The 25,519-nt window shown below is 33.7% G+C and overlaps 1 protein-coding gene across 1 annotated transcript in view; it reads right to left on the bottom strand.

The window, feature by feature from the left end:
- Nucleotides 1-25,519, bottom strand: part of ADGRB3 (adhesion G protein-coupled receptor B3) — a 697,706-nt gene that overhangs the window by 424,850 nt on the left and 247,337 nt on the right. Inside the window, exon 2 of the mRNA XM_040643606.1 lies at nt 3,912-4,022. Coding sequence (XP_040499540.1) covers nt 3,912-4,022 — 111 coding nt within the window. The remainder of the gene's footprint in view (nt 1-3,911; nt 4,023-25,519) is intronic.

Genomic DNA, 25,519 nt, shown 5'->3' with positions numbered 1-25,519 from the left:
GTCCTCTCGGCCTCGCATTGTTATGATGGCATTAAAAATGTTTTTATTAAATTGAGCAATGAATCAGGATCAAGATCTATTTTTAAATGTATTTCTGTACAAATATTAAAAAATCTGGGCTGCTTCTGAACGTATACTGTAATGATGTTCGACAGGCTAAGCAGTGATGCGTAGATCATAAGAGTTTGGTAATTAGTGCTCAGAATTGGCCTTCTTCACTCGCTCAAATTGATGGTTCATTTTGTTGATCAAAAACAAAATAAATAAATGGATAAAATATATATTGGCTTTCACATTATGAATCAAATTTTGCCACTCAAATACCAGCCTACCTACCAAAATGACCTCATTATATCTCAAACGGTATAGTTTCAAGTGACATTTCCACTAACTAGTTATGATTTCCTTGCTGTCACTTCATTCCGAAAACTGTGAAGACTATTCAGGTCAAGCACTTTGGGTGACTGTGAGAAATAGCTCATATACTTTGTAAGAAAGATATGTATATTTTCAAAAACTCACTGATAGTAAAATAGTTAAGTATAATACAAAGTATACTATTTTTAATATGTGTGTCTTTGGAGATAGCACAAACTACTCTGGTTCCTTAACTTGTGCCAGAGAAGGCATGTGAAACACGGTGTAGAACACTCCAGTGTCTGAGGCACTATTAAGGCTCTTTATCCTGACGCGAAACATGAAAGGGGATTGGAAAAGCCCTGTAATTAAAGTCAGAGGACCTGTGTTTGATGGGAAGCTACTGAATATTAGTTCTGTGACCTTGAAAAAGTCACTTTATTTCTCTGAACCTCTCAATAAAATGGGTAATACATCTACCTCAAAATGCATGTTGTGAGGATTAAATGAGATAATGTGTGAGTGTATTTTAAATTATAAAAAATATTAATATAAATTTTTGCAAGTATGTTAAAATGATTAAATTAGAAACATACTTTTAATTTTATATTTCTGTTTTAGATAACATGCTATACTTTACAAATATAGGCTATTTTCCCCCACTGGAATACAGGACCACTTTTCTAAACATGTTTATAAGATCATTTGATGACTATGGTGTTAAAAAGCACCAAGTTCAATTAAATTGTCTTAAGCCATCTTTTGGCATCTAATTTGGATGTCTCTATTAAATGTCTGTATCTTAACACTTCATTTCATTTCTCTTTACCATAAATATAAATTGTGTCTTAGGCTCTAAAGAAGTATGCATTTATACTTAAACTAGCTTATCTCAGTTATTGGACTGACCAAAATGATTAAGTTCTTTTGATAAAGTAACATTATTTTGCCAAATGTTCCTCTTTTAAAAACCATTTCCACTCACGGTATTACTTTATAGAAAGCTCACTTTTCAGATACAAGGTTTATTGATCATTTTGGTTGAAGAGGCCAGGTTATTCATTTTGAGAAGTAATTCTTAATTATAAAGGCTTAGAGGTTTTGCTTTGTTTTCCCTCAAGACTAATATAAAAGACATAATGTCTTCCATCATTCGATTTTACCTCTATTGCATTTTTCTTCATTCTCAAATTAATATTAGCAAATGTTTATCATTGTTTATATGTAACACCAATTTCCTGGTTTGAAAGACCAATATCAAAGTTTTATAAGTAAACCTTAACCTTTGTAAGATTTTATTATGTGACACTTAGTTGCACTTACTCAGACTAACTACCTTAACACCTAAAGAAAGTATAATCTCAGAAAATATTGAAGGGGAAAAAACAGCCCCTCTCTTTTTAACTTTATAATTGCCTGGTGTCAAATTACATATTTTAAAAAACATTTAAAATAATGCAGTTTTCCAGTCTTTTATCAGTATTGTAATAATTTAAATTTAAAATAAGTATTACATGTGTTTTTATATTTACCTAAACTCTTTTTGCTTTAAAATAAAATAATAAATATTTATTACACATCAATTCAAACATCTAATCGATATTTTCAGAACTTTAATTTTTCATTGCCTTTTCTAAATTATTGTCAACAATATAAGGAAATGGTTTTAATGCTCCTCATGGATCTATTTAATAAGTGTTTCATCTACTTTACCAAATCAAGTGTTATTATATTTTAGATACAAAGCAATGCTTGAAAAAGAACCAGTAAATGAAAACAGAAATTAGTAATTTCTCACTAAGAGAACATCATGTTCCCTGTGATTCGAATTTGCAAAAAAGGTTTTGGCTGAGAACTGAATTCTCTTGGTTTATGTCACAGGCAAATGCAAAAACTGAATTTATACAAAAGCTCCTGGCCAAATTGCATAATATTTATGCATCAACTAATTTTACCACATTATTGGGAATTTAAAACTACCGCTCACCATTTCACTCCCAAGTAAGCCCACTTTTAATAAATTTCAGCAAGACAATGACTGCCACTTCTTGTGCAAAAAGGAAAAACATCTCTGATATTGCAGAAATGTCCTATGAGATGCACTGGAAGGAGGCTGAGTGGTCAGCCCATGCCCTATGCCTCTAGTTAAAGTCAAATATTCCCCAATCTCTGGTCAGTGCTTGAGACTTTTTGCTCCGGGTAAGGGAGAAAAATACATTTAATAATTTGAAAATTTACCTGACCCTGGCAATGCACTTTTGGACCTGTTTGAACAAATAGTAAAAATATGTCACGTTTTGTTAAATAGGAAGCTGCACCAAAAGCAATCCAGATAAGCAAGTTTTCTTCATTTCTGGGTCTGGCTGCAACATATATATTAAAAAAAGCTAAAAATATGTCCTTAATGCAGAAGTTATTGTAAACATTGTTCTTGTTTTGAAGAATTCTTTGACCTACTATACTACTCACCAAGGGCACAATCCATTAAGAGTATTTGCATTTTAAGTTGTAGATTCAAATTTAATGTTCAGAGTAAATATCCTAAGAAAATGTAAACTAAAGGAAATATTCATTTTTCAAGAGAATTTCATCAAAATCAGTCCATGTCATGTCAACAAGCTGATCAAGTACTGAAACTTCAATATTAATGGTAAAACAGATCATCCAGATTGGAACGTATAAAAATTTATAAAGACATAGATAAACCTGTTAGTTTGCAATTTCCTGAAATAAAAGTGACAGCTGAAAATGTTCATAACACAGTTTAAATACATTTTCATCGAAGAATGTACTACATGCAATGTAAACAGATGGAATTATAGCCCATTTATTATGATGAACCAACATATGAATGCATTTAATTGTGCTATATACATACATATATATATATATATATATATTTCCCCCCAAGGGAGGTATTTGAAAGTAATCTAATTAGTTTAGGATTAAAAATTTTACAAACCAGAAAGTGATTTTTGTTGATATTTAATGTTTGGGATGTATTATAGCTTACTAATAAAGACTGTCAATTTTTTATTATTTAGCATATATAGCAAAACTCTCTTTTCAAATAAAAAAATTCTGAAAAAAGTTTCTAATTTACATACATTTTATTTTTAATATTTATATGATGTACGACTTTTGAAAAAATACTCGACATCTTACTGCTAAATTAAATTTCATCATTTAAAGTCCTATTTAAAATTCTCCTTCTGAAAAGTCCTATAATAATCAATTATTGACAAAGTAACTGTTGGCTTTCTTTAAAAGTTTAAGGATACAATTTAAGAAGTTAATTGACATAAGTAAATAAGAATATGTAAATCTTAAATGTCCCATACTGAGAGCAAAATAAACCTTACACATGTTTTTGGTGCACTTTTCAACTCAAAGCTACTTCATTTATGGACTTTAACTGGTGACAAAAAAAAAAAAATGGCTCAAAAAAATATCAGCTCCAAAAACTGACAAATGTGCAGCAAAAGATTATGAAAACATGCAGTGGTTTCATTAAATTAACAACAATAAATAGAAAAATGTAACTAACGTATTACCAGTTTGTGCCATAAATTTAGCAGCATCAGCTTGTTCCTGAGGGACCCTTTTTTCATGAACAGATCGAGGTCGCTGACTTTTAATTGTATGATCTCCCATCATTCCAAATTCTAAAGACAGAATAAAGGTATATGAAAGCTTGTGTGTAGACATTTCTCACAAATTACATTACTGTCTCATGCAATATGTTCCTGCATATACCTAGAAGTTACTGATCAAATCTACAATTCTAAATTTGCGAGACTAATCTACTTGGAATATTTCTAAACTCAAGTAAAAAAATCTACAAACAAGAGCAAGATTTCAAGAAACAATAATAACAGTCGATAGAATGACACATCAGGTTTTAAGTTAGCTTAATTAACAAATAGCGTACGCTTTTCTGACAATGTTTCCAAGCAATACATCAGAAAAAATACAACCACAGTGTTAACTGTTGTTTTTCAGAGAGATAATCCTGACTGCATAACAGCCGCTGCTCTGCTGAGTAGTAACCACCCCCAACTCCAAGTTTTTCAGCACTTTTCTTGAGGAATGAATGAGTAATCCTCTAACCTGGCTTTCCTAAAGTAAACAAATGTTCACTTAATGGAGTATTTGTCCAAAGATGGGGTTGCCCTTGGTGTCCTTTAAAAGCTCATAGATATGTGGTGGCTAAAGTAATTCTAATTCTCTCCTGCCCTGTCCTCAAATAGTTGCTCGTCCCTTTTCTAACCACATGTAAGACAGTGTTTTCTCTTTTAAAAGTTATGTTTAAAAAGAGATGGCTCCAGGTTTCTGTTATTTAATCCTTTAATGTTGTACCTCCTAGGAAAGGCAAAAATATCTGGGCCTAACTCGGTGACAATGGGGAAGAGAAAAAAATAAGTTGAACAAAAGACAGACTCCATGTAATATATTTTTGAAAAGTTCATATGCTTAGAACTCTGCAAGAGTTCCATGCTTCCGGCACTGTTACTGTAAAATAATTTTAATAAAACAAAAGCTGAATTTATGTGATAGTTGTTGATTCTGGCTCAGGGAAGGGAGGGTAGGAGAAAGGGGATTTCCGAGGGGCAAGCTATCAGGGTGTTTCTATTACATAAAAACAATTGTTGGGCCCTTAAGACCAGGACTTGAATACATGACAAAGATTATTGAGTAAAACATGTTCTAATGACAGGGCAGATATATTGCTAGAACCAATGTCAAAATTTGGGAATGTATAATTTTACCTTTTCCAATTAATCTTTAATTTTCTGCTAAAATATTACAACTTACTTTGTGTAATAGAGCACTGTGTCTTGTAAGCACTAATTCTACCCACAATTTTTATTTAATGATAAATAGGCTAGCACACATTTTTGTCCATCCTGGAGAATTCCCACATAAATTTTAAAGTGTGGCACCTCACAGATTGATTTGTCAGAAATTCTTTCCAGGTATTCTACCCAAGAGAACATCCCAAGAGAAATCTGAGAAATCTAAATGTGTGTTTGTTTTTGTCAGTTTAGATAAAATCCAAGGCAGGAAATGGAAATTTTCATAAAATGTCAGTTGGCTTAATCTTGGAAAATCCATCATTATTTTCCATTGCTGCCAACAACCTCACATTCCATTCATTTATGTATGCAGTATGTGCTGCCTAAACTATGTTTCATTATGCTAATAAGAAGCATCTAATCACATATCATTTAATGATTTTGGAAATTGACTACTTGGAAAGTTTATATCTAGACTCTTATGTACTACCCAGTATTTTAAAATATTATATATAATTGAAAATTTTCAGGGTCTGAAACAGCAAAAGAATTTCAGCAGTAATTTTTATTAACATTATGCTTTACCTCTTTCTTCTTGAATTTATCATTTAAATGTGTATGTGTGTGTGTCTAGCACTAGAACATTTAAGTCAGAGTATACGTATGCATAAATAAGTTGCAGGCTTTGATGGTCACATTAAGGTGGTTTTGGCACTGGGAGGGAAAAGGATACCAAAAATTTTTTTTTCCATGCCTATGACATTTCCTTCTGTTGCTGCTGCTTCTTCTCTTCTTCTTCTTCCTCTTTTTTTCCCTTAAAACCTCTTTTAGTAAATAAGTTTATTTATTACCTGTTCTAGAAGAAGACAATTTTTCAACTCAGCAGCAGCATGAGAGTAGCCTCCAATCTGTTTTCTAAGAATAAGTCATTTATTTGTACCAGGACTACAATCTTGAAATTTAAAGTCCTGAGTATGTTGATGGACAATGCTAAAATAATTTAAGAAGTGTCATATTAAATTTTTAATGATTTCTGAAGTTTAAACACAAGTAAAATACTTATCTTTAAAAACAGATACCAGCATCTGTGTGAACTATTTCATATTATTAGCTGGAATGTGAGTTAAATCTCTCAAACACAGGTATAGCACAAGTTAAATTTCAGTATTCTTCACTATAGTCACTTCTACTCAATTCTACTCATCATCAAAAATCAACATTATGTATCCCAACATTGGGATATTTAATACTGGGTCACAGTATTTAAGAAGAAATTCTTTAATCATCTATGAACTTGATTATATATTTTTGTATAACCAAAGGTTTCAAATGAACATTTTGATTATTTCTGTCAATATAATTTATCTGGAAAACTACTTCTAAAAAATGAGAACTAACAGGATGACTTGATATAACTAAATTCTCTGTAAGACAGAAGACATACTAACAATTTATTTCTTTTTCTCGGGTGGAAAACAACACTATGGTGGTATTTTTTGAATGTTCTAGACCTATTGTTTCTGACCTAAAACAATCTGAATTTGTAAGTGAAGCATGTAAACTATTATTTAACCAAGTGAGTTTCTTTTGCCAATGTTTATGCACCAAGTGTTTGAAAAAAAAAATACATCTTTGTTTTAGGGTTGTTGTCAATGGTAAGATTTAACAACAATGTTATAGTTCAACCCATATCTCACAATGGGATATTTCCAAAAAGTGTTCCCTTTCATGATCATTTGATTTTCTTTACTTCTAGTGAAAATAAAGGCCAGTTGGATCATCCAAACTTAGAAAAAAAAAAGCTATTAGTTTTGCTATTATTTTCTTATGTGGTGAATGTGGATTGAGGTAAACCTTAAGCATATTATGCTCTCTGAGTAACAGAAGTTCTTCATGGGTTGTTGATTTGTACTCATATGATTCTGAGTTGGCAAAGATAACATACTACATTAGTTACACAAGGAAAATAGCATAAACAAACAAAAAGATGATCTGCTTTGTGTAAGCGATGAAAAGCAAGTTATGAAATCAAATGAAGTAATGTGCATCATAATATTGTGTATGTATATACGGTACATGGCTTACGAAAATACAGGGTTATTTCCTATATATTTATATTGATGGTATCAATGAAGTGGTGGGTAAATAACTATGCATGTATAAAACTCAAATGATTGGAGATGACTTTCATTTTTAGGCACATTTTTCTCATACAATCTTTCAATGTGCTTCTTGATAAAAACAGTAGTCTCTGGAAGTAAGACATACTCAAAGCTACGTGTAAGAAAGGTTTCGAAAATTTGTTGTCTTAAGAATAGTTTTATGTCTTCTCTTCCCCCATGCAGAAATACATGATCATTAAGAAACAAATAGACTTGAAAACTAACTCTTGACAATCAATTGTTAGTTGTGAAGTTTTTGTCTGGAAATCAAGGGTTATAATAATGTGAAATCACAGTCATCAATAAGTGAAAACGTACACACATCCATTTGCTATTTTACCAAGTGTTTACTTTTCAATGTGTAGGCAAGCGGTGCATCAGATTAGTTGATAAATTATAACTGCAATCTATTTTGCGATATAAATACTAACTTCACTTATTAGCTACCTTGCCTTTGCATTCCCCCAGAAACCACCCTAACCCAGGCCATGAATGCTTCTCAACAAACTCTCAAAATTATGTCTTACTTACATTCTATGATCAACCTGCACTACTTTTTGTCTTGGATATAGTCAAACCACTGCACCATTTCTATCATCTTTCTCCATGTGAAACACCTGTTTTTCTATCCATGCCTGCAGGAAAGCACCTGCCCAGGTCCAACTCCAATGGCACTACCTCCATGAACTATCAACCAATCATAATCAGGCTTTGTCTTTCTAAATTTCTATTTCATGTTGTACCAATAATGGACTTTCATTTTAATTTTCAGATTGTTTTATTCCTTGTACTAGATTATAAACTTCTCTGAGAAGGAAATACAGCTTATGAGTTTTAAAACCACTTCCGGCTTTGCACCTGAGGTTCATTATTTATTTATTTTGTAAATACATTTCATGTCAAGAGTTGCTTCTCCAAAATGAACGTTTCTAGATGTCTAGAACCCTTTCTTTAACTTGCTTGATGGGGGAAAAAAAAAAACTAGTGAAGTACTTGGAAGTTAGTTATGTATGATCATGATGGCCAACATTTCTTTATCCATAAATATATTCAGGTTATTATTAAATAATTGCAATATGACCTTTTTCTTAAAAAATCTTAAATCTCACTAACCTAAAACAAAGCTTAATGCCTTAAAAACAAAGCTTAATTTTTTGTCAGTAAACATTTAGTAATTACTTATGTGTTAGGTACTAAAGTTACAAAGATAAATGAAAAATAGTCTCTGATATTCTGAAGCTCATAGCCAACAGAAATCCACTAAACATGACCTGAACTTTTGGTATATGTAAAATTATTTATTTTAATCAAACTCAAATTATTTTTATATTAATTTCCTAAATATCACCCTTAACTAGAATGACTTGCTAATGTGTTTCAAAAGAGAAAATACATCTTTTAAGCCATGCAACTGGACATTTGAAGTGACATTTCATTTGTCATACCATAACAAGTAAGGATAACTTGTATAACTTGTTGGAAAAGGAAAGATTCTATCATCTGGTTGGATTATGGTGGTATAGACAAATAAATTCTGTTAAGAAGCAATCGGGCATTTTCTGAGATAAGATTTTATATTTAATGCATTCTGAGTTCATATTTTGTCAGAAGCATGAGTTACTAAATGTGTTCATTCATTTTTACATTTTTTGGAAATGGAGTTGTCACAATTATTTTGCATGCACATTTTTTGTGCATATTATAGCTAGGAGGTATTTAGATAGTGAAGAATCATCCAGATTATCAGTATTATGATACTTCTCTGTTTTCTGAGATATTTAAAAAATGTTTTGTCACATTTGATCAGACTTCAAAATTGTATTCTCTCACTCAACAACTATTTGAGTGCCTACATAGTCAGGTGCCTTATGAAAAGATAGAAATGTTGGGGGAAAGAACACAATCTGTATTATCAAACACGTTTCTAGAACATTCATGGATGTTAGAAACAAAGAATATTAAAATTAGACACCATTAGTTGAAATCCTGAAGGACATTGGTTAAAAATGCTATTGATTATAAATATACTAATTTCACTTTCCCCAAGAACCAAATAGGAATAGAATATGTGGATAGAAGACAATTTCCAAAACATTCAAGAACGAGAGCTAGATAATAAATTAAGAAATACCAGGAAATACATTGGCTAACTGAATTTAAATAATAAAAAAAGAAATATCAGGAAATATTTAAAATAGTTTTTGAGAAAATTGAATTAATATTAAGAAGTATTTAAAATAAAGTCAAGTAAGACCTATTAAGAAATATTAGAAATCAGAAAAATCCAGCATTAAAATTTAAGAGGATAACTGATATTTTTTCCTTCAAATTATTTTTTGGTTCATTGCCATAGTTAGATACCTGGTTACAGGAACCAACAGGCTATTTCTTACAATAACAAAGTAGAATCTTGTTTTTCAAAATACTCCCACAGAAATAATTTTATTAATTAGTTGGCATGACTCTGTTAAGTAGATGGGTAATTTCATGCCCCTTCTAAAAATGGACAAAACAGAGAATGGTCAAAGGGCATACTGCTAGTATGTTTATAGAAAAATTTAAAATGTTCATGAGTTTTCAGTTTTCAATTAAGTTGTTAAATTATAAAACATAATATGTTTAGTAGAAGTAATTTTCAAGTATACTTAGTGCATATTTTCTCTGACAATGACGTTATACTTTATCTTTATTCAAAATAGAAACTTTGAAATAATTACATATGATGGATTTATTTTTAGATTTCCTCAAATATGTGTGTGAAAATCATATAATAAAACAACTTATTTAGAATAATTCCAGGAAATTTAGGGTGTAAACCCTTAAATCATTGTTTTTATTCTTATTTTGTCGTCCTTCTGGGAAATGTTAGTAAATTGGATGCACCATTCCATGTAAGAAATCATCAATGTGTGTAATCATGTAGGAATTATTTGTTAATATTTTTATACATTAGTCAATTGCATTTTATGACCTCATTTCTTTTTGAGATAACTATTGAATTTTTATAAACTACCAGCAATGGTTTGCTTGAAAAATATTTTATTTGTTGGTAATACAGAAAATAAATGTAGAACCACATAAATGATAAATCCAATTCTACTGCTAATAGTACACTAATAGCTGGATGTCTTTTCTTGTTGACCTGTGTTAGATTTTAATTTAGCACACTAGCACATCGGTGGCAAAATAAGATACTTTACTGTGAGCTTTAACACCTTTGGCAGAGAACGAAATCTCTTACACTATAAGATTTGAAAGATCCCATTGTTAAAGTGGCCCCCTAAGATTCTAGGAAATCTAACATATAAGAAAGTAAACTAAATTGTCCCTGGATAAATATTTCTATATTCTCCTGACAAGAACAGGGCTTGGTTGCTTTCCTGCCAAGCTTTCTGACACGCAGAGTGATCCTCTGCGGGCAGAGTAGATTCCATAGGGATTTCCAAATGGAGGGGAAGGCTGCTTTGGGAATGACAAAACACTCGTCTTTCAGGCTTCCCTGGAAGGACAAAAATGAAAGAGTCACCTAGTGATGTGAAGCCAAATTCTTCTGAAGGGAAAGGGATTGGCGCCAACAGTGATCTAAGAACTTAAGAAATGTGTGGTAGAGGATATGGCAAACTAAGCCGGGGTATTCAGGGTTTAGTATCATAAGTTGCTATTATTAATGAAAGATAATGTGTGAAGAAGAGGGGCAAGAGATATTCCTGAAGGGATTGGTGGGGAGGGAATCAGAAACCTCACGTCTTACTAAGAACCTTGGAATGTATCTGTATTTGATTAAATGTGAAATATTTGTAGGGGTTTAAGCAATAAGCAAGGAATCATGGTTTGATTTGAAGTTTAGATAGACTGAGCAATTGAGAGCAGACTATGGGAACAAAATTAGGGCAATATAAACTATGAGGAAGCTACTGCAATTGCCCATAGAAGACTGTGACTGGGTTGAGAGGAAGGTTTGATGGATAGCTCACTAGCAGCTCCTGGCTCGGGTGAGCAGGTGGATAGGTGTACACCCACTAGATAAAGAATTAGAACCACACACAAAACACTGGCCAAGTCACAGCTTACTGCAGGCTGAGTACATCTTTGGACCACTGGGTTCAAATTGTTGGCAACCAGAGCAATTTTCAGTGCCCCCAAAAAGTTTACAGGAAAAGTCTTTTATTAGGAAGTCTGTGCTTTAAAAAAGTGACACTTTTTAGTATGATATTTCTTTTTTTAAGATTTTATTTATTTGAGAGAGAGAGAGAGACAGCTAGCGAGAGAGGGAACACAAGCAGGGGGAGTGGGAGAGGAAGAAGCAGGCTCCCAGAGGAAGAGCCCGACGTGGGGCTCGATCCCAGAACCCTGGGATCACGCCCTGAGCCGAAGGCAGACGCTTAACGACTGAGCCACCCAGGCACCCCTTTAGTATGATATTTCTGATAGATGTTACCTTTGTATATATTATATTATGTGTATCATATTATGTATATATTATATCATGTATTTATTTAGGATTTTTAAGAAAAATGATTCCTCTCTAGTTTTGAATTTAATTAAAATCAATGAACATGTATTTAAACTTGCTTCTGTAAGTTATCATTATTAGTATTGAAGCCCATGTGACATTCTATAGAGAACTAAAAATGTTTTGCTTCTTCAAAGCAGTGCTTCATATACCTAAAGACAATTTTAACTAAAATGTAGGCTAATGCTGAATGTAGAGGGTGGACAAATCAATGGGGAACCAGCAGGTGCAGCTCTTACTTCAGAGCATTAAGCCTTAAGTTCTCTTGGCCTGTATGCTCTTCCTACAAAAGGGGATTCTAGGAACGAAAAAAGTGTTTTTAAGCTCTAAATTACAGTTTTTTTCTCAGGTCAGAAATTGGCCCATGAACATACAGACTATCTCTCAGCAGACGAAGAGGACTAGTGGTCCTGATCGAGCCTGATGAATGGGTCTGTACACAGACACACATGCACTAGAGTCTAAGTAAAATAGAGTGGTGGTTGCTACTAACCATTTTCTCAAGTCAATCAGTGCTGAACAGTTTGCTTGATCCATGTCTGAGCACTAACCGGGGTTCACTTTGCATGTGAGGTCTCAAATGCTCTAATACTTATTTAAACATATACACCTATGCTGTAGCCAGCATCTACACTGGAGAGGGATTTTTTAAGAAGACCATATGCTTCCAAAGGTATTTGGGAATGAATGAATTCAGATCATTCAACAAACATTAAATAGGCACTTATTATATTCCAGATGGTTTTTAAGTGTCTTATATGTGACATACATAGTTAGATTTTAAAAATTCCATCTGATCCTCTTCTTTTTAATAGGAAATTAAACTCACTGACATTTATTATATTTATTAAAATGTTAAACCTATTTATTCCATCTTATGTTAGGGTTTCTCTTAAGCAAGTATCTTGTTTTTTTTTTCCTTCATTTTCCCCCTTTCCTAATATTTTGGATTGATAGGAATTTTTTGTCCTCTAGATCTCTTACTGCAATTATTCAAGCATTATATACTAATTTTGTCACATGTACTGAAATATATTTCTAAATCTATCAATATCTTTAGTGAATCAGTATCTGTACTCTTTCCCAAATCAACACAAGAATTGGGGTATGTGGTCACTTGTCCTCTGCTTTGACACTCGCATGTCATTTATTTCCCAACTGCTATATTTATACACGGCTTCAATGATTTATACTTAAGCATTAGTTGTGTTAATTTCTTTGTAGATCTTTCTCTGACTTGTTTTTAATTTTGCTTCAGTATATCCTTTAACAGAGAGGGTCTAAAATTGATTTATCTTGCCCTCACATTTGAATTTTTGTTTGGCTAGGCCTAGAAATTTAAGGTCAAGAAGTTTTTTTTCTCACTAAACTTTGAAGATACCTTTCACACTGAACCCTGGGATCTGGTACTGCCTTTGAGATGTCTTTTGGTAAGAGAATCTGCTTTTCTGTCCAGAAGCTTTTCCAGGATTTTTCTTTTTATTCTTGGAGTTCTGAAATTTTACCAGTATGTGTCTAGACATTGGACTTTTCCATTCAGTTTGCTTGGTACCCCCGTCCCCTTTCAATGCAAAGATCTGCACTTTAGCTAGCACACTGAATGAATGTGTTTTCTCCTAAGCCATCTTCCCCTTTTCTTGGTTTTCTTCCATGTTCACTATGGAGTTTGGGAGTTACAGCAAGCTACACTCTGCTTCTATCTCAGTCCCCTACATACTCACTAAGAACTTCTCTAGGAAAATTGAACCCCCGATTTCTGATTTTTAAAGAGTAAGCCCACAACATATTACTTCCCATTTCTTTCTCTGAACACTTCTTTCCTACTTACAGAAACCTTTCCAAAGAGTCCCCTCTAATTCCTCACCTCCCACTCACCCAACTATGTCAGACAATCTGACTTCAACCTCCTTCCTTGAATGAAACTGCTCTCTTGAAAGTCATCTGCCTCTTAAAAACTGTCACACTCATCTTGATTCCTTCAGCATTTGACACCCTCCCACCCTCCCCTATCCCACAACTTTTCTTAAAATGCTCACCTCCCTTGGCTTTCAAAGTTGACAACTTGAATTTCTTCCTCCTCCTGACTGCTTTTCTTCCTCCTTCATTGCCTTAGTGACTCTTCATTCCCTAATGTGAGTTTTCCCACAGCTCCTGTCTTAAGATTCTTTCCCTCAGAAGTTCCAACCATTCCTAGACTAAGGTATTACTTTCAGGCAAACAACTATCAGTCTTTCACTCCCACGGACCGATCTACATCTTCTAGACCACCTGCACTACTGTGCCACCTAGATACTTTGCTGGCAAACTTAGCGTTTATGGAAACAAGTTGATCATTCCCCTTATGAGAGCTGCTCCTAGCTATGCACTTCAAATTTATCTTTAATAAACAGTGCTCAAAATAAATAGTTCACAAATGAATAAATAGCAAAATAAAACTAAAAGCTGACCAGAAATAATGCAGAAAATTGTCTTAGGCTTATCAAAATATCTTGATGGACCAGTTTGGTCATGCAAAGATAGACCCTAGGGCCTGATCTGGAAAGGTGAATACCATAACAATGTAATAGTTTGAAATTTACTGAGCCTGCCAAGGACAGAAGGTGAGTCTTATTGGGGAAAATAGAAAAAGGAGGGAAGGTGAGGTTAACAGATCTTGGGAGAAGAATAAAGAGAGAGGTATCCATAAAAGTGGTGGGAGGGTGAGACCAGAGGAGAAATTAGAAATTCCTTGAGGAAGGACTATCAGAAGCAATTTTAATAGCAGTCATATTAAGGTTTAATGTATGTACTATGCTGGGGTGAAATACCTCTCCACTAGAGCCAACTTTTACTAAAAGCTTACTTAACCAGTGTTAGAGATAGGTAAAGGAGATGATAAAAGAAAAAGAAGATGAATTTCATGTTGAGATTTGCAAGGGGCAGAATAGGAAGAATGGCCCCAGAAGCAAACTACAAAGCAATGGTTGATAATATAGCTAAAATACACATAAGAGTGAATAGGAAAATATGTAAGAAATACATGTAAGCCATCTCTCAAAGAATCCTTAGGAATATTAAGGAGATATTAAATTTCTAGCTCTAAATTATATGGCAGATAGAGCCAAGTATTTGTTTAAAAATTATAATAAAGATAGTCCTCAGAAGGCTGAAGAATTTGAGATCACATTGATAACAACTCCAGGATTATGAGTTGACATTCTTACACAGGTCTCTGGGCAGCTCATATTGGTAGTGTAGATTAAATGTGGTCCTTCTGCTGATTTTGTACTTTCGGCACCTTATGTTAATCTTAACATAATTAAGCAAGGAGTCTAAAGTTGTTTACTCATTATCATAAGTGGAGGTTTCTATAGGGCTGGTGGCCAGGTGGCCAAATGGCCAAGGACAGGCAAAAGGGGTTAAGAATGGCATCTCTTACATGCTAACCCTTCCCTATTTCAGTTTTGGGGTTTTCTTCCTCCCCCACCCCAACTTTCACAGGCAACACTAGCTCTGATTGTAGTGAACTTTCCCACCAAGACTTAAGTGGGAGAAACAAGATTTTGCTTCTCTGAGGGAAAATAATGTCGCTTTTGTGTTGCGGTTTTTATTTTCTTTTAATGTTTTAGCTTCTGTTTTCTGGTTCATTATAATCTCTCTTCAAATCTATGTACTCTGTATATTATTATTCCTTTGCCAGAAGTTTGTGCCAGAGCATGTGTTCCCAGCTGGGACACACCTGACTTAACAAGTTATTTTAAAATGGATATACGGGTTTTTGATGACTGAAGTTTGATGGGTCAACATGGTGAAATAGTTTTGCCAAATATCAATTTAAGCTTTGGTTGCATTTTTTAAAGTATGGAATTCAGACCTTTTGGGTTACTTAGCAGTTAATTGTGATCATCATTATTTAAAAAAGAGGAGTATTGATAAAGTAAAATATGTGGAAAGAAGAGTGATCAGAGGGTGAAAGCATGAGAATTGGTGAGGACTGTCTCAAAAATTGTAGTTTAGTGTCAGGCTTAGTTCAGAAATAAATTTTTGAGGACCCAAGGCATTTTAGAGAATTGAATCCAGGAGAAAAGCTAGAAAAACTTAAATAATCAAACCTTGGTATAGATTTATAAATTCTATAAGTGCCATACAAATAGAATCTTATTAGAATAAAAAACTGAGAATATTTGGTTTGGTTAAAAGAAGAAATGGTAATTTTCTTTGATTATTTGGAAACCTGTCATGTAGCAGAAGGATTATAAGTAAAGTAGCTATATTGTTTATTAGGAACTCAAATCCATAGGAAGGACTCTAACAATTTGGGGTGCATAAAAAGAATGGGTGGCCATATGAAGTACCAGGCTTTTGATCATGGGGAATGCTCAAATAGTGACTGTGTGACTAATGAATATTGTAGAGATAATTCCTACATGGTTCTATCCCTGATTCTCTTTCCCTGAACACCATATTCTCTCAGTTTTCAACTCCTGCCATATCTCCATCCGGAGCATGTTCCAAATATGTCAACATCTCTTCATCCCCACCACTACCACCTTTCCAGCTACCTCCAGCACTTGGACTATTGCAGTAGTCTCCTAAGTGTCCCACCACCCACCCCTACTATCATTTCCCCTGCTTACAATCCATTCTCCACATAGCACACAGATAGATCCTTTAAAAGGCAAAACAGATAATGTAAATCCTCTTCTTAACATCCTTTTATGTCTTCCCAATTCTTAGAATAAAATTCATACTCCTTATCCTGGCTCTTACGAAAAGTGCTGTACTGATTGGCCACAGCCTACTTCTCAAGCATCCTCTCATCCTTCTCCCCATTACTCACTATGCTCTAGACACACTGGCCTTCTTTTAGTTTCTTAAACACTCAGAGTTCACTTCTTTACACTAATTGAATTCTTTAACTGGGAAACTCTTCTGATATTTGCATGGCTAACTCATTCTTGTCATTTTTATCTAAGCCAGAATTTTACTTTCTTTAAGAGACTCTCGCTGACCACCAAATACAAAGTATCTATGGAGTTATTTTCTTTCATTTATCTATTTATTTATTTATTTATTTTTAATAATATTTATTTTGTTATATTAGTCACCATACAGTACATCCCCAGTTCTTGATGCAATGTTCCATGATTCATTACTTGCATATAACACCCAGTCTCTCAGTCTCTCATGGTTCATTCCCCCTTCTGTTTACCCTCGCTTCATTCTTCCCTTCCTTCTCCTACCGATCTTCCTATTTCTTATGTTCCATAAATGAGTGAAACCATATGATAATTCTTTCTCTGCTCAATTCCCTGCACAGGATGTATCAATACCTGTTTTGGGTTTTCTTGTTTAGTTATTTCTTTAATAGTAGTATTCATGAACTCACTAAAATGTGACCTTCATAAGAATAAGAGTCTTGTCTATCTTGTCCATCACTGTATCTTGTACATTGTTATGTGTTTGAAAAAAATGCTTTGGAAGGGAGAAAGAGGGGGGGAAAAGAGAGGGAGAAAAATGGGAGACATTATTATTATGTTATTATTATCATATTACTGAGTGACATCATAATGTTCTTAATCTTACTTCATTCCTCAGATTTATCTTTCAGTTCACAAGCATTTCCCTTGATCATGTCCAAGTTAGTGCTTAAACCATCTAATGAATTTTTAATTTCAGTGACTATGTTTTACTTTTGGTAATTCTAGTTTTTCCAAATGTATTTGCTTTCATATTGTTCTATATTTATTCTTTACTATTATTTCTCTATTTCCACTCTTTTTAAAAATCACTTTAAATGTATCTTTGATGCTTTATTTAAAGATCTCCCCACCCCACCCCCTTCTGCCCCAGTTTTTATTGTGCTCCTTGCATTGCGTCTGCAGATTCTCCTTCATGGTGTTTGTTTTCTCCTATAGTTCATTTTGCTTTATTTTATCTTATTTCTATTGAGGTTTCATCTTACATAGTATTTTCCCCCTGTGAAATGGCTATCTGGCCTCAGTGTAAAAGTGTCCTTCCACAGCAGTAAATTTCTTGGTTTTAGGTTGCTATATCAAAAAGTATAAATTCACACGGTACCCACACATGGTATGTGCTAGTATTTGTTTCTTTTGGGGGGGGTGAATTTTTATTTCCCAACCATGACTTCCGAATGCAGCCAAGCTTCCTTTCCACTGCTTCCCAGGGCCATTGAGTAAAGTCTCTCTAGAACACCTTTGAAACAAAGGGTAGTCATTAAGGCTTCCAGCATTATGTAGTTTGATTGATTTAGTTCCCCAAACCTACATAGGTCAAGGACACATTCCTCTCTATGAAGTAGCACCGAAATCCTAATTCTTAGCCATTTAGAACTTATAACTGCAAAATAGTTAAAATCCCCCAGCTTACCCTTAATATCATGTCTTTTATCTTTAATTGTTTCTATTGTATTTTATGGGTGCATTTCCCTTTCTTTTCAGCTTGTCTCATTTTTCTGTCTTGACATGTTATCCAGCCTTTCCATGAGTTTTTAGCAGATCTAGGATCCATCCACATTAGCTCATTCTGCCATGTTGCTAAAATTCTTTCCAAAGAGTTAGGCATTATAATTAGGTGTTATCTTCCTCATGATTTAGGTTCTGTTATTAAACCCATTTTAGATATGGAAAACATGAGATTTTAATAGGTTATGGTACTTATCAATTATTATACAGCTAAGATGTATTGGGTTTGGGACTCAAAAAATCACATCTAATTGTTGCCCAAGCCATGTTCCTACATGTAAGGCCATATAGTTAATAGGACCACCAGAATCTTTTTCAACTTTAAAATTAATTTTATATCCTTGTACTTTGCATGGCTTACTTCCCTAAATTGGGATATGTGGCTTTATGGTGTTAATCATGGTGGAATATAGAATCAGGTTAATACATGCTCAGAGGTTTTATAATCTCAGCTGCAGGTCACTTCCAACTGCTTTGTAGGTTTTCCTTGATACTCCATGGGAAGAAAAATATGCTAAATTAAGAGCCTCACAATGTGAATTGATATTAAGGTGCCCTAAAAAAGAGCGAAATCTTACAGTTTCATTCATATGAGAATGGATATAATGGAAATATGTTAACGGTGAGTAATGTATCATACTGCTTCTTCCTTAATGTTTTCATCCTTGGCAACAGATGTCTTTAATTTTGCCTTCACTAAAATTTCCTTTATTGAGCATAAATAAGAAGATGCATTTATATTTTCAATGACGGATTTAAAAGTGTGAGTACCAGATCATATTAGATTCACTCTGGAGGACATGCATAGAAAAATCAGAGAAATTTATATATTCAATCCTTAGGTTCCTGAAACTGAAAAGGCATTAATTTTCATGCCCTCTACAGATTGTAAAGGTTTTCTGATTCTAATTCTAATAAAAGAATAAAATTCTCACAACAGTACTCAATTCTTCTTAGTAAATGGCTGAGAAAGAACTGAACTCCTTTACCAGACAAGCAATCTGTTAATTACTCATAAAGGTCACAACTGAATCACACAAGAATTTAATTTTTCTGTGTAACAGTGCTCTATGTTTTTCTCAAACCCTATGGTTTCAGAGAACCAGAATTTCCCACTACCTCAAAACACTAGGTTGACCTCAAAAACAAGTCTGGAAAAAATATCCTTCCAGACATTAAAAAATGAAACACGAACAACTACCAAATGATGTTTGACATTTAAGAATGACCTTTGTGCAGCAAATAAAGTCATTTTCCAAAAAGCGAACATTCAAACTTTCCCAGAAACAATTTGCAAATGAAAAGACATCACCAGCTAAAGAAGTAATTACTAGCCATAAACCTTTTTTTTTTTTGCAAACACCACTGAAATTAGTGAAGTTAAATGTCCAGATTAAGTAAAAATGCTCCATCAATTCTCACATCACTTTTTCAATACTGCTGAATCAGTTTTGATAACTTAACTGAATGAACATTTTCATTTTAATTTCTAAACCTTCTCTTGCAGCCTCCTCTAAGGATGGAGAGATCTTATGCTGGCATCCAGAGTGTCTCACTAAATTTAGTGACTTAGACATCTAAAGACATGGCTTGCTGTCTCTTGACCTCAGGTTTTTGCCCTCCAAATCTCACACTGATTCTATGAAAAACAATCTCCAGGCTTTAAGTAGCAGATTATTTAAAAAAGCGTGGTTAGAACTATTTAAATCCCACCCTGGAACCAACCTGTAAGTAATATCAACAAATACATTAAGAGTTAACATAAAGTGGTTGTATGAAATTAAGCTCAGAGTCTACATAAATGTGTGTCAATACTTCCTTTCCTTTGTGCTTAAGTGAGGATAACATTTCTTTTCTCTCTCTCTCTTTTTTTTTGATATGAATATTTCTTTAGTACCTACTGTGTCACTACCCTTTGGTAGAAGGGATTTGCCACTTCATTAATATTTCTGTGAAATAAGAATTCTTAGTTTGTCACCCAATGTAGAGGTGAGGAAATGAAGGAAAGCTTAATAATATCATTATACCATAAATAAATATCATTGCATAAAAAATAAAATATATACACTATATATAAATAATTTCAAAATGAGTTATGTCTGTATTCAAGGCCAATGTTTTTTGTTCTACAATACTAAATGTAAGTACACAAAGGCAGGGTATGCTTTCCCCACATAAAAGCAATTCAAATTCATATAGAAAATAAAGACACCAGAAAAAATATATTATGTGTATCCTTACTCCACTACCAAAATTTTCTTACTACCATTATTTTCTAAGTTTTAGACTCATTTGGGGGGTGCCACATGTACTAAGATATTATGACCTTTTCTTGAGAACTTGTGCCAGGAGTTAACTAATACTGCAAAGATTTCACCGTTGAGAACAAATTTACTGAGTTAAAATCTTCAGTGTCTCCCAGGGACACAAGGGCAGCTTTTACCATTAAGAGTCATCCCAAAGTAAGAGTACTGACAATTTTTTTTTCCCAAAAGAAGAAAAAGAGGAGGTCCTAAGGGAATCACTGGTAAATTAAGAGGAAAAGAAAGCATTTTTTGATTGGATATACACTTAAATCACCAGGCTTTCTTGCTAGCTCAGGTACTGTCAGATAAAGAGGAGAGAGCACCAGTGGGAGATGTTTTTATGAGATCATATCAACTACAAATATAGGAGAGGTCTGCAGCTGAGGAAAGGGGATGAGGGTTTGGAAAACTTCAGGATTTAAAGATAAAAAGATTTAGAAGTAGTAGAAATGTTACTTTCTGTCAGCAATCAACAAATCACAAATGGAATTACTTATGAGAAATTTATGGCTTTGCTCTGTGTTGAAGGTGAGAGTGAAACTTCTTAATGGAAATGTTAGCAGATGAACTAAGAATGTCAATATGAGGGTACGGTCTTACTGACTTCTTACTGTAATGGAGGTTGTGTGAGGTCTACAGGGCAAATAAGGACCATGAGCTGCTTTTGGAGAAAGCCCACAAATTGGGGTTGGAAGAGAAAAGCAGAACATTGAGTAAGATGAAGAGAAATAGTTAAAGTAGACAGAAAAACTTGGAGTGTTTCATCAGGGAAGTCCAGCCAAGACATTCAGTGAATAGAACAAATGCTCTTGGGGATTCAGAAGATTAGGAGATTTGGAAATTAGGTAGTCATTGCTGACCCACAAGAATCAAATGATTTCCAAGAAAATAAAAATGAAGTAAGTTGATTAGAAGCAGAAAAGCCTTAGAATTATCATTGATTGATAAAATCAATATATGTGTCTTTTTGAGACTGTAACAAATCCAATGAGGAAATAAAAATACAAGTAAAATTAAAAGGATAATAAATAACTGTATAATTAATTGATTTTAATATTAAAGAGAATATTATTATATTTATAAATATTACTATTAGGATTTCTTTGAAATTAATAATTTTCAGAAAAATTAACAGCAATAATTTAAGAAGCAAGAGAAATATTGTCCAATAAACCAAGAAGAGAGAAAATATTGTTAAAGAACTATATGCAAATAAGGACCATTGGGGTGGGGTTTACTCTTAAACTTTTATAACAGTTATTTTCTGATATATACAAAAATTTACATAACTTGAAATAATGAAAAGCTACCTGATTTGTTTTATAAAATTAGGAAGTCATGGATAGCAAAATATGACAAAGACAGTTAAAATTAAAAACCATAAAGCATAATAATTTATGTGAAAAATCCTAAATAAAATACTAGGATGAAATTAATAGTGCATGAAAGGAAAAAAAAATCTCTCATAATTAAGTAGGGTCCATTTGAGGAATTAAATAAAGATTTCTCAAGAAATCTTCGAGAAAAATACATTTAAATAGATCTGGAGAAGCCTGAAATTTGCCGACTTTTCCTAATTAAAATTATTTTAAAACTAGGAATCCTTGGGGCGCCTGGGTGGCACAGCAGTTAAGCGTCTGCCTTCGGCTCAGGGCGTGATCCTAGCGTTATGGGATCGAGCCCCACATCAGGCTCCTCCGCTAGGAGCCTGCTTCTTCCTCTCCCACTCCCCCTGCTTGTGTTCCCTCTCTCGCTGGCTGTCTCTGTCTCTGTCGAATAAATAAATAAAATCTTTAAAAAAAAACAACTAGGAATCCTTAATATGATTAGGAAAAATAACAAGTCTCGAATCAATAGTCCTATCATACTTAGTAATGAAACTCTGGAGACATCCTCATAAGTAATAAATACAAAACAAGGACATTCATAATAACAATAATTATTTCATACTGGTTTGGAAGTCGATTCAACACAATTAGACTCAAAGCATTTATACAACAGACAATAATGGGAAAAGAAAGAAATTGTCTGTATTTGCAGACAACAGAATTATTTAGCTAGAAAGGCCAATTTAAAAACTGGTGGAATTAATAAGAGTTCATTATGCCTGAATATGTGATAAAAAATACTCAAATTAATAGCTTTGTTACATCAACAGTAAATTACAAATAATTTCTAAAAAACATACTAAAAACAAAGTGTGAAACAAGCAATTAATTTAACACTAAATATTCAGAAGTCATATGAAGCAAAACTACAAATCTTAAACAGAATTATTGAGTGTGTCAGACACTGGCTAGTGCTTCAGCATATTATCTTATTTATTCCTTACAATTATCCTTTGTTTTCTTATGTTCCTTTGAAGCTTGGAAAGATGAAAAACTTGCCTAAAGTCTCACAGTGAAGTGTCAGGGAGACGACGATTGGAGTAAAGGAAAAGAGGAAGGAAAGAGAGGAAGAGAAAGTGCTGATGGCACAGGCAAATATCCATGGATTTGACAGACTCTGCTGTGAGAGACCTATGTACACAATAAGAGATTTTATTTATCAGAAACATCATAAATAGAATCTACGACTGAAAACAAAACAGAGAAGATATTTGTGGCAATGTTACCTGCACACATTAACATACCAAAAACAAAATGATAGTAACTAATAAACATGCTCACTCCACTAGCAACTCAAATAAGATGAACTACAATAATAATAATAATAATTTTTTTTTTTTGAGAGAGAGTATGAGAGCAGTGTGGGATGGGTGTTGAGACAGAGGGATAGAAAGAATCCCAAGCAGGCCCAACAAGGCGGGGCTCGATCTCAACCCCCTGAGATCATGACCTGAGCCAAAATCAAGAGTCAGATGCTCAACTAACTAAGCCACCGAGGTGCCCCAAGAATAATTATTTTAATATATGAGATTAGCAAAAGTTAAAAGTTAGACAGTACTTTTAAGAGCATCGTGAAATAAGTGCTCAAAGAATGCTATTACGATCTAAACTATTTCAAAACTGTGTCTTTAGTATTTTGGCAGTTTTTACTAGGAACTTTAAAATTGTCAATATCCTTTGATTCGGCAATTCTACTTTCCTGAATGTATCTGATTGAAAACAGTAGAATGTAGTCAAACATGTATGATCAAATGTTTATTGCAGAATCACCTGTAATATCAAACAGTTAAAAACTAAGGAAGAACTAGGAAGCAATGAAATTGATGCAGTACTTGAAAATAATTTTCTAAGAAATTTTAACAGCAAAGGAAAACGTTCTTGTTACATTTATTAAGTACAGTAAAAACAAAAACAAACAAGAAAACTTAAGAAGAAAAAAACAGGGGCACCTGGTGGCTCAGTTGGTTGAGTATCTGCCTTTAGCTCAGGTCATGACCTTGGAGTCTTGAGATGGAGCCCCATATTGAGCCCCACATTGAGCCCCACATCAGGCTCCCTGCTCAGTGGGGAGTCAGCTTCTCCCCCTGCCCCTCACCCTGCTCATTATCTCTCTATTGCTCTCTCTCAAATACATAATATCTTTAAAAAAAGAAAGAAAGAAAGAAAGAAAAGAAAAGAAAGAAAAAAAAAACAGAGGACCACAGTATTTATTTCTGTGAGATTATAAATAATTTTTGTGTCTTTAAATTGCATCTTTCTAATTCATTGTCTTTTGCAGTTATCCACAATGATTATAGAATATTTCTGAAAATCAGGAAGGGAGGATTTTAAAAAATTGGCGTTTAGCAGTTTCTTTAAAATATGGGACAGAAACTAAATTTGTCTATTTAAGGAGAGTAGGTGGTGAGAAAACGAACACAGTGGTCAATTTCATTCATTCTGTAACTGAAAAGAAAGGAATAAACTGGGACAATAGCTAGAGGGAAGATTAGAGTTTGAATATTTGGGAAACTTTTTAACCTAATTTGCAAAACTCATTTACAGTTTGAAGACAATCAAAGAACTGCTGAGAAGCAAGGAGACATGGGGGTGATCACAATTTCTGCTCAGTGCTGCAGAATGATGAGGTTGAAGATGGAGGTCATGGACCAGCCTGCAGCAGGTAGTCTCTCAAGTGGGACACCTGTAATTGTCTGCTTGGCCAACCAAGCAGAAAGGGAAGCCTGCTAGAGTTGTCATTGCTATTGTGATTAAAAGAGACCACAACATATTTTGCTGCAAAATACATCTATTCTCAAGCAGCCTTATAGTGTTAGTCCACAATAAAGAGAGGGTTTTTGCTCAATTCTTATCGACAGGAAATTAAGAGATGTCATGTAGTGAGGAACAGGGTTAACTTAGTATTAATTATTCTTAAAGCTAGGGGCTGAGGAATAGGCTTTGTGGAGTTCATGTCAGTTGGAGAAAGGATAAGAGTAGCATTAACAAAGTAAACCTGAGGATGAATTACAAAACCCTTAAGTATGTATCCTAAATGATGTGTTTTTCATCTTTAGGAATAGAGCTCTAACAAACCACAATATGGTTTTGGACCTATTTCGGACTATTAATAAAAAGATATTTCTTGCATAACTATGCTCTCCATTGACCACATAATATAAAATATGGGAGACAGTCTCAGCAACCTAAACATTCATTTTCTTCATTATGATGTCATCCAATTTGAGGCATCTCATATCCGTGGTCTATAAACAGTGGTCATGTCCATCTTTATAAATGGGGTAAAATTCAATTCCCATGTAATATCATCAATTTTGTAAACATGCCTCACTTTAAATTAAGAGGGAAGAAAGACTGACATTCTTAATAGTCCTAACATTGCTGAAGTGACAGAAATCACAATAAAACTTCATTAGGTTAGGCGCTTGGGGAAGGAATGACATGGGGGATTAGTTTCAGTATTTTAAACAGGATCGCAGGAGAAATGTAAAAAACAGAAAGTCAAAACAGAGGGCTCCTGGATGTCCATGGCT

This window comes from Ursus maritimus, unplaced genomic scaffold (assembly GCF_017311325.1).
Source record: "Ursus maritimus isolate PB19 unplaced genomic scaffold, ASM1731132v1 scaffold_29, whole genome shotgun sequence".
In the NCBI taxonomy this organism is placed as follows: Eukaryota; Metazoa; Chordata; class Mammalia; order Carnivora; family Ursidae; genus Ursus; species Ursus maritimus.
The sequence above is the reverse complement of the archived record's forward strand: the minus strand, read 5'-3'. Positions and strand labels throughout refer to the sequence as shown.